General features: G+C 31.5%; 2 protein-coding genes across 2 annotated transcripts; both read right to left on the bottom strand.

Annotated features, from left to right (window-relative positions):
* Window positions 1-1752: 1752 nt before the first annotated feature.
* LOC145313290 (uncharacterized) lies at window positions 1753-6318 on the bottom strand. Its single transcript, XM_080152621.1, has 5 exons — window positions 6159-6318; window positions 3575-3796; window positions 2683-2822; window positions 2417-2478; window positions 1753-1941 (listed from the first exon to the last, which is right to left on the bottom strand). The coding sequence occupies exons 1-4, from the start codon at window positions 6212-6214 to the stop codon at window positions 2420-2422; spliced, it is 477 nt and encodes a 158-aa protein (XP_080008747.1). The 5' UTR covers window positions 6215-6318; the 3' UTR covers window positions 1753-1941; window positions 2417-2419.
* A 968-nt stretch (window positions 6319-7286) lies between these two features.
* LOC145332289 (uncharacterized) lies at window positions 7287-9069 on the bottom strand. The gene is made up of 4 exons (XM_080177253.1): window positions 9003-9069; window positions 8276-8488; window positions 7718-7857; window positions 7287-7490 (listed from the first exon to the last, which is right to left on the bottom strand). The coding sequence occupies exons 1-4, from the start codon at window positions 9062-9064 to the stop codon at window positions 7432-7434; spliced, it is 474 nt and encodes a 157-aa protein (XP_080033379.1). The 5' UTR covers window positions 9065-9069; the 3' UTR covers window positions 7287-7431.
* Between the last annotated feature and the right edge of the window lie 393 nt (window positions 9070-9462).

Here is a 9462-nt window from a genome sequence, read left to right as displayed (position 1 = left end):
GGGGGAAGGTGAGAAGGGTCGCCTCTCCAAGCCCATTTTCTATTTTAGTTTAAATTTTTTGGGGGGTGGAGATTTTTTTTCCAGGGGCGATTTCTTCTAGGAGGGTGGTGATACCCTCCCCCAAAATAGTTATAAACCTTCCCGGGACCTATGAGACCCTGTTAAGGAGAACCCGATCGGTTCATCGGTTAGTTAGATCCTTCGGTACAAACAAACAAACGAACAGACAGAGAGACAGAAAGACATCGTTCTACTTTGTAATATAGATAGACTACTATCCCACGCACAACACTAACGACAACACACACACAGCTTTTTAATGCTTTCACCCAAATGCCCTGCGGCCATCTTGGCTCACGAGAATTTCCCGTCAACGGGTGATTGGCTTGAGAAGACTCGGATTGTTTAGTTTTGAAGTGTCCATCAACCGTTGAAGTGGTCGCGCGCTCGAGTCCAGTCCCTAATAAATATTTACATTTGTTTTTGCCCATTAAGATCTCGCTACATAATACTAGATAATAACCTCCATTTAAGTCCTGGGTTAGATTTAGGCTAATTATTGTCCCTCCTCGATAGTTCTATTTACAATACTTGCGGCTGCGCCCCTAGCATCTAGGTGCTCCATATTCGAAGATATATGCAAGGGGCAAAAAAATAGCCTAAAACCATACACAGACTTCTTTATAAAGTTTCTTAACATACAATTATTTAGCCTTGTTTTTGATGGGTAGGAAGGGGGGGGGGGATGACACCCCCTCATAAATATTCTCTATTACAGAAAAAATGAAATGATAAGGTAGATTTTATTCCCATCCCCAGGGAAGGAGGGGACGTTGGGCTGTTTATTTCACTAGTGCCCAAAGTTATAACTACGTTTCCTTTTTCGTTGGCCTTACAACCTTGGGGACTTTAACTGAATTTGATTTTTTAGTTCATTAAGTTGAGTGTCCAAACGTGTCAACAATTAATTGAAATTTACAAAAGGGGTGTAATTATGTGTATCATCATTGGGGATGTATATCCATTAACCTGTCATTTTCTTATCCTATTATATCCCTGCCCATCCCAAATATCCGATACTATTGAACGTATGTGCTTGATATTGGGTAGGTGACAGGTTCGAATCTTGCCCAATTACCGTGTCACAACTAAATATATGTTAGATTGGTTCCCATTTAAAGCTTAATGATTCATGGAACAGTAGGGAAAATGCTTACAGCTTATCTTCTTCAAATAAGGCGTTGGAGATTTCTTTGCTCGAATAGGCACTTTAAGTGAAACTCCCCAGGGAGAGAGGGAGACACTTAATACACCAGTCCCAAACTTTTATAATAATGTTTTCTTATTAGTTAGCTCAACAACTTCGGGGACTTTAATTTAATTTTGATTTATTGGTTCATAAACCCGAGAGTCCAAATGTTTCAACCACAATATTGAAATATACAACAGGTGTAATTTTGTGTATATCATGAATTTCTTGGCCATTGGCTTACCCCATTAGATCCCTGGAAACAGCCGATATTTCTTTAAACTAGAATGTAATTTATTTCAGTTTAAAAAAGCAAATAAGTAATATTCACTACAGGGGCGTCCAAGCTTTTTTATTTGGGGAAGGGAGTATAATTTTTTTAGGGGGGGGGGGGGTGATTTTTTTAGGGGGAAGGGTAATCACCCCTTTAACCCCCCCCACCCTTGGATGTATCGATTTACTACTTTTCAAAACCCTCAATGTTTTTTTTCAGCAATAAAATATTTTTGTAATTGTTTTTAAAATTTATTAAATTAATCATGATATCACATCAAACAATAGATGACACTTATTAATCAGACACAAGTTACAATACTATAATAGATTTCATTTAGACTGCTTCATGAAAACTTTATCCACAGGCATTAAAAAACTGCTTGGGGTACAGATTATTGCAGATACACTCACAGTAGCTGAAATTAAAAATATATTTATAATTAGGATGACAACACTGAAGATAAAAACACCAAAGATATGGAGAAATATGAAAAAATCAAGAAAAGCTACCTATTCCTACTTATGTTTAAGTAAAGAATCCTTAACAGCGACGGAAATATTTAGTTTTGATATCCTTGTCTACAAAAAAAATCGGAACAAAAACACCAAAGATAATCGAATAATGTGAAAAATATGAAAATATTCAAAAAGTAGTCCGACCACCATTGATGTTTTTTTTAGTTTATTATGCTCCTTAATAATGGGAATGTTGACAACAAGTTTCAATTGTGTATCTTGAATAGGGGATGAGAAAATCACGTTTCCCCCAACTTTGTCTATTACGGACATACATATGTATGGACATTTGGAATTATAGAGTAGCTTCACTTTTAATAATGTATCATTTTTTATTGAGAATAACACTGGAAAAATGAGTTTAGTTGAACTTACATTTTATCCGCAGGCAACAAAATCGCTTGGTGTGCAGACAATTGCAGATACACTGACAGTAGCTGAAATTAATATATATTGATAATAAAGATTGAATTAGGACAAAGAATTTCGTTATGACTTTTTAATTAGATGATCATTGTGTATCAACATGTATACTATTTGAAATTTGGAGATCTGTAAAATATCAAGTGTTCTTACCAAAAAAAACTTGAACATGATTACAATTATGAAAAACAGTGTTAAATAAGTTTATTATATCTTACATGTATAAGTTGTAGAAGTAGAGGTAGAAGTAGAAACACTGGTCAAAGTTGTTGTCATGTAATACCAGGCAAATCTTCCTTCTCTATTGCTGGCTTCAGCCTTGCCCTCTCCTTGGAGTTCAGGAATTGACACCGTTTCCCTAAATTGTAGTTATTAATAAACAGGATAGTTTTTATGGTTTAAATATTGTTTTTACAATTTTCAATATCGTTTTTAGAATGTTTAGGTTAGGTTAGGTTAGGTTATAGGCTAGGGGACCGAGCGCCCGCGGCTAGGCAGAACAGGGGGCCGAGCGCTGCGGCCATGAACTTTATTAACAGTGAAGGCTACTTCCCTTAGAAGGCTATTTTCCTTAGGAGGCTACTTTTCTTAAGTGAATGTTCTGAGACTACTTTGTCCTAGAAGCTACTTTGTCTGGAGGCTTCATTGTCTGAAGCTACATTGTCTGGATACCGGATACTGAAACTATCCGGCCGGATATCCGGTAACTTTATTTCTTAAATTCTTGTTACTATTTAGTAATACTAGCGACTGCGTCCCTAGTATCTAGGGATATTCGAAGGGCAGAAAAATAGCTTAAAACCATACACAACTTTTTTTATAAGAATAAAAAAGCCTAAAACCTTCCCGGGACCTATAAGAAGCTTCCTTCTAAGGATGAACCATATTGTTTCTGCAGTTAGCGAGATCCTTTGCTACAGACAAAAAAGCTTACTCCTTTATAAAATGGGATAAATAAGTAACACTTCATTAATATTACAGATTTATGGACTCACAGATGTATAGACGTTACTCAATTTTAAGTTTTAACCTTTTTTTATAGTTATCCGGCCCTACTCTAGTCTTTACCCCCTCTAAAACCATCATTTATCCCCCTTTTTCCATAATTACCTGGAGGCTCTTGAAGCTGAAATCTGTAGCAACTCATCCTCTGAACCTGAATCACTGGATTTTCCACCAGAAATTAAAGATCTCCTTTTTCTGCCTGAGCAAACACTTGCATATGCAGTTTTGGACAATACTAGGCAGGAGAAAGTAGCACCTTGTGATGAAATGGTGGTTGTGACAGAGGTTGATGTTGCTGTTGAAACAAAGAAAAACTTAGGGTCTCTCCTAAATAAATGTTTTACTTAAAATCTAAAAGTGTAAGTTTATCTTGTCTGGTATTACAGCAAGCCAATGTTTATGGGTATCAAGTAGAAAAAACGTATAACGAAAATGACATGATAATTTCAAATGAAATTGACGCTAATAAGAAATTAAGCTCAAATATGTCAAGAAGAGCAATAAGTATTATCTTTAATTTTCAAACAATTTTACTTTTTATAAAGTAACTAGGTGCACTGTATTGAAAAAAAACCTTAAACAACCAACAGACTTTAATTTAGAAATGAAATAGCCTAATATCCTCCCTGAACCATAGTGAAGCTTCCACATAATGGTGAAATCAATTGATGGAAAGGTTGGCAAGATCTTAAAACAAAACCTTACTACTTTAATTGACTATGGTATGTTTTTAGTTTTATTTGTATAAAATGTTATACTAAGCTAGATAATCATAAAGATAATTGTTTTATTAAAGCAAATTTGTTCAGAATAAAAAGATATTTAAGTTTGCTTTTCTTTACATGTTTATTTTATTTGTTTTGAATATTCAATCTTAATTTTCCAGAACCAGCTGGGATCTATTTCAAATTATAATTAAAATTGTATTATGTCTTTTTTTATTTTGTCTGTTTTTCTGTGCTTATAACTAATTTTATGGATGGGACCGTATTAAAACAAGGATGACAACATCCATAAAAGCGAAGCACAGAAACGGAGATTAATACTTGTATAGTGTAAGAACTGAATAATCAGAATATAAATGTAGAGTCGAAGCAAAATTGTTAGTAAATTTGTTGAAAAACTGCTTGATACAGGATAATGTTTATGGACATACTTACATTTTTAGGACTTGATTATAGAGTTGCTTCGCATATAACATTATACTTTGATGTCCCAGGAATCAATATACCAAAAATCAGGTTAATCGGATGATTAGATCACATAAAAATTTGTTCTTAAAAAAGTTAAAAAATCAACATGCTTAAAATGGACGTACGGACATTCTGGTAAACCTTATAGAGTTGCTACGCTTTCTAAATCGTACCTAACTACTATAGGAATCACCATGCAAAGTTTGAAATCGATAGGACAATTCTAACATGCCTAAATTAACGAAAAGAGCTATCTCTCTGTGACGGACGGACGTACGGACGGACCGACCCTAATTATAGAAAAGCTTAGCTTTTAAAAACAAGGATTATAACATCAATAAAATGAAACCTCAGCAAATCATCATTCAGACAAACAAACAATGTACAGTGACTGTGGCTTATGATATTTGAGCAAAAATTCTTGCAAATTTACTCAAATAAAGGATGCTCAGCTCATTATGGACATACTCCCAGTTTAAGACAGTTATATTATAGACTAGAGGCGGCGTTCTAAAATTATCCTGCTATTGGCTAGATTGAATATTAATATTTTTCTTCCATTGGCCTATCCCTGAATATTTATCTTTTTTTCCATTGTCCTATCCCTAAATTTTAATCTTTTTCTTCCATTGTCCAATCCCTGAATATCAACCAAACTACAAAAAAAGTTACTACACATAAAGATTACTACAACTTTAGTTTTGTTATTTCATCATTTTTTAAAGATTAAATGTCCCTCTCTATCTTCCCTTTCCTTTCGTCTTTTTTAAATTTCATTCCTTTTTTCAAAACCGTACTTATAATTTTGTCTCTCTTTTTTTTTAGGATCCTAATATTTTTTTTCTTTCAAATCATCATACTGAACAGGTAAAAAGGTTTAGTTAAATGTTATATTTTAGTTTAATATCTGAACACATTATGGACACGTTGCTGGTATCAAATTATTTTAAAACTAAGTTTTCTTTGATTTACTATTTTATATATTTAAATTTTCTATTTTATGAATAGAAATTTAATACTCTAATATAATTCAAATAGCAACATGAAAAAAAAATGAATTTATTCTTCATAGAGTAAATTAATGGGTCCTATTGTTCTGGTCAATGAGAGTTTATTATAGATTATTGGAGCACTATGAGTATTAAACACTCAACTATTAGAAGACTCGAGCTCATTTATAGACGTTTATTTCCTATACAGATCTGTTATGGATCGTGATGCAATAAAGCAAGCCGTTTTATAAAAAATCTGTCGAAAATAATTCACAAGGGAAAAAACAGAAAACGTAGTCGCTCATATAGGTATAGAATAAGCTTTGAGCTTTTAAAAATATTGATTTTAAACAGAAATAAAATTTTCGCTGCAATGGATAAATAAAATAGAAAATTAGACATTAATTAATAATTATGGGATAAATTGCTATATACATACTAATACCCTACTTTTATGCATTTTAATATAAATACAAGATTTTATTTAAATCTTTTAAAACTTACTTAGCCTGTGCTAATTGAAAAGATAAGAGAAAGGCACTTAACAAAATAATCTTCATTTTACTCTAAAATAAAAATATCTATAATTTAACATTATAGTTCTAAAAAAGATCTAATCTAAATTAATTAGATTGTTTGAAACTTTTATAACTGGAGCTTTACAACTGATGAAGTTAACAAATAAAAAAAATAAGAAATCTCTGTGTATATGACTGTTAACTTTCTGCAGCTATTTCTCATGTTTGTTACTTTAGCAAATTCTGTTAAAGTTGCAATAGTGCAAAATTTTTACAATTTTGCTTAACTAAAAATCAGTGTCTGCAAAACTATTTTTTATGTCTATATTTATAAATGTCGTATAAGCATGGTAAATATTTAAAATTGGATTTATTTTAGTCTTTATATAAATATTTTATAATAAATGTAGTTAAATTTAATATCTTTAATATCCTAGATATATTAATTAGTAAGTTTTTTGTCTGTATTGAAGGCTTTCGAACCGATATGGCTTCAGGCTATTTTTCTGCCCTTCCATATCCCTTCGAATATAGAGACCCTAGATGCTAGGGGCGCAGCTGCTAGTTTAATAAATTGAAGAAACACTACATTTTGTAAGAATTTTTGTATTTTCCACCCTGAAAAAATCCATGACTTGATAAAGCTTCTCTGACACAATGGCTTTGCTTTCCTTTATCTGTACCTATAAAGATGATTTCAATTTTTTTTTCTCTTTTGTAGTTGAATTATAAATCCAAATACCTTAATTTATAGAATCCCTACAAAGCAATGTTTAGATATGTGAGGAAATGTTTAGATATGTGAGGAAATGTTTAGATATGTTACCTTAGTTACCTTAGGTTAAAATATGCCTTAGATTTTTTAGCTGTTCATTTTTTGTTGATGGTCGGAGAAAAAATGAAATGTTTTGTACTTTATATTAGATAAACCATAGTTAACCATCTTTAATAGATAATCTTGTATTTTTAAATGAAAGATTGCATTTTAAAAATTAATGTTGGAACATAAATTACGTCATATTTACTTTTATTCCATTTTACTTTTTATTACTCTAGGCCCTAGGGAACCTTTAAGGGTAATCAGTGCAAATTAAATCTAGCTCTATAAACTAAATTTTTTTATTTCTAATAATTTATTTATGATATCACATCAGCTAATAGAATTAAACAATAGATTTAAGGAATGATTATCCAAATATACAAAAGTTTGAATAATAATGTAGGTACAGTATTCAGTATTTTTCTTCATTCATTCTATTTTATCCGCAGGCAACAAAATTGTTTGGTGTGCAGGCAATTGCAGATACACTGACAGTAGCTGAAATTAAAAATGTATTTTCAAAATTGAGGACAATATTGATAATAAAGATTGAATTAGGACAAAGAGTTTCGTTATGACTTTATAATTAGATGATAATTATGTATCAACATGTAAACTATTTGAAATTTGGAGATCTGTAAAATATCAAGTTCCTACCAAAAAAAAACTTGAACATGATCATAATTAAGTAAAACAGTGTTAAATGAGTTTATAATATATCTTACATGTATAAGTTGTAGAAGTAGAGGTAGATGTAGAAGTACTGGTTAAAGTTGTTGTCATGTAATACCAGGCAAATCTTCCTTCTCTGTTGCTTGCACTCTTCTTTTCACCTTCAGTTAAGTCAGGAACTGTTATCAAATCTCTAAAATAATAATAAAATATAAACAACCTCATAAATAATAAAATAAATATCTAATGGATCAGTTAGCCTGAAATTAGGTGAATCCACATAATAATCCATATTTAAAAGGACTGCAAATAATTTTCCAACTACTCTGATAATCAAACCTGGAATTTTCTCAAAGAGAAAACAATAAGGGCTCTCATATACTTGCAAAATAAGGGCTCTCATATACTTGCAAAATTATATCTTTCCTTGTTTTACTTAAAGGCATAATTTATCTTAAACAAAGTAAAAAATAAAATGAAAATAGGAGGAGTGGATATTTTTTATGGGAAGCAAATAATAATGTTTTCATTATACCTAACCCCTGCAGTGGCCCCTACCCTACTGGGTCTGAACCAAATTACATACCCCCTTCCCTTATTTCCATAATTACCTCGAGGCTCTTGAAGCTGAAATCTGTTGCAACTCATCTTCTGAAATTGGATCACTTAAACCAGAAATTAAAGATCTCTTTCTTCTGCCTTGGCAAGCCGAATACGTAGTGCTGGACAATACTAGACAGGAGAAAGTACCACTTTGAAAAGAGGTTGTGGTTGTAACAGAGGTTGAGGATGTTGTGGATACAAAGAAAAACTTGCCATCTCTCCTAAAAATTTTTTTTATCAACTTGGGCACACAAAAAAATATTGTAAAATACTCAACAGTAAGTAAATATGGATTTTGTACTATAATTTTTTTTCGTATTCATGTAAAACCGATTAATATCCGGTGGAATAGAACAGGTTCTCATCCATAAAAAAAACTATGTCTAGTATGGTATTATATCTAGTTTTCTACGAATATAAAAAATGTACAACCATATGGTTAAAACCAGTTTTTTTAGCCCGTGCCTACGGTATCTTGGTGCTAAAAACCTGATTTTAATCTTATAATTTTACATTTTATCTGCGGAAAGCTGTTTATAATATGATGCGAGATAAAACTATTAATGCTTTAATTTCTTAAATGTGCAAAGCCAGTTGATTTTGGCAGTAAAACCTCAGTCAACAAGTTTTAAACTGGGTTAAGAATTCCTTACAAGTTATCCAAGGTAGGATAAAGCATCCAAGTTATTAAAAGATGCGGAAACTGCTTACTTAAGAATCAAAGCAAAAGCTTACTTTGCATCAACTGTACTAACTGCTAGTAAAAATGCACAAACTAAAATAGCTTTCATCTTCATTTTTCTTGTCTAAAATTGATAATATTTATGTTTTATTTATGGTTGTCTTGCTATTCAAGATAGTTAATGCTCTTCTCTTGTCTAGGGACATGAAAATAACAAATATATAACCCACTAACTTTTAAAAGTTAACAGTACAACACTTCTTTAAAATACTTGATAATTATATTAAGAATGATAACAGACTTAATCTGAAAAATTAATTGACTTCTATGACTTTTATAATTCTTTATTCTGATATATTAGGGATTTTAAAAAATTCAAATCTAAATGAATATATTACAATATATTGTAGACAGCAATCCATGGATAGTAAAATTAACAAGGATGAAAACTTCCATAAAACTAAAAGCGCAGCTCTCTAATCATTAAGAAGAACAAACAAAAAATAACTATAA

Source organism: Acartia tonsa, chromosome 1 (assembly GCF_053477335.1).
Source record: "Acartia tonsa isolate MP-2025a chromosome 1, ASM5347733v1, whole genome shotgun sequence".
Taxonomy (NCBI): domain Eukaryota; kingdom Metazoa; phylum Arthropoda; class Copepoda; order Calanoida; family Acartiidae; genus Acartia; species Acartia tonsa.
This window is presented reverse-complemented; position numbering and strand designations above follow the sequence as displayed.

What these genes read in the sequence shown, in the direction of transcription:
- LOC145332289 (XM_080177253.1), bottom strand. Translation starts at nt 9,064, where the DNA reads ATGAAGATGAAAGCTATTTTAGTTTGTGCATTTTTACTAGCAGTTAGT. An exon ending in TCAGCTTCAAGAGCCTCGAG is followed by an intron (nt 7,858 to 8,275) that starts GTAATTATGGAA and finishes TTATTATTTTAG; the next exon opens with AGATTTGATAACAGTTCCTG. An exon ending in TACTTCTACAACTTATACAT is followed by an intron (nt 7,491 to 7,717) that starts GTAAGATATATT and finishes TTTTAATTTCAG; the next exon opens with CTACTGTCAGTGTATCTGCA.
- LOC145313290 (XM_080152621.1), bottom strand. Translation starts at nt 6,214, where the DNA reads ATGAAGATTATTTTGTTAAGTGCCTTTCTCTTATCTTTTCAATTAGCA. An exon ending in TTTCAATTAGCACAGGCTAA is followed by an intron (nt 3,797 to 6,158) that starts GTAAGTTTTAAA and finishes ACATTTATTTAG; the next exon opens with GAGAGACCCTAAGTTTTTCT. An exon ending in TCAGCTTCAAGAGCCTCCAG is followed by an intron (nt 2,823 to 3,574) that starts GTAATTATGGAA and finishes ACTACAATTTAG; the next exon opens with GGAAACGGTGTCAATTCCTG.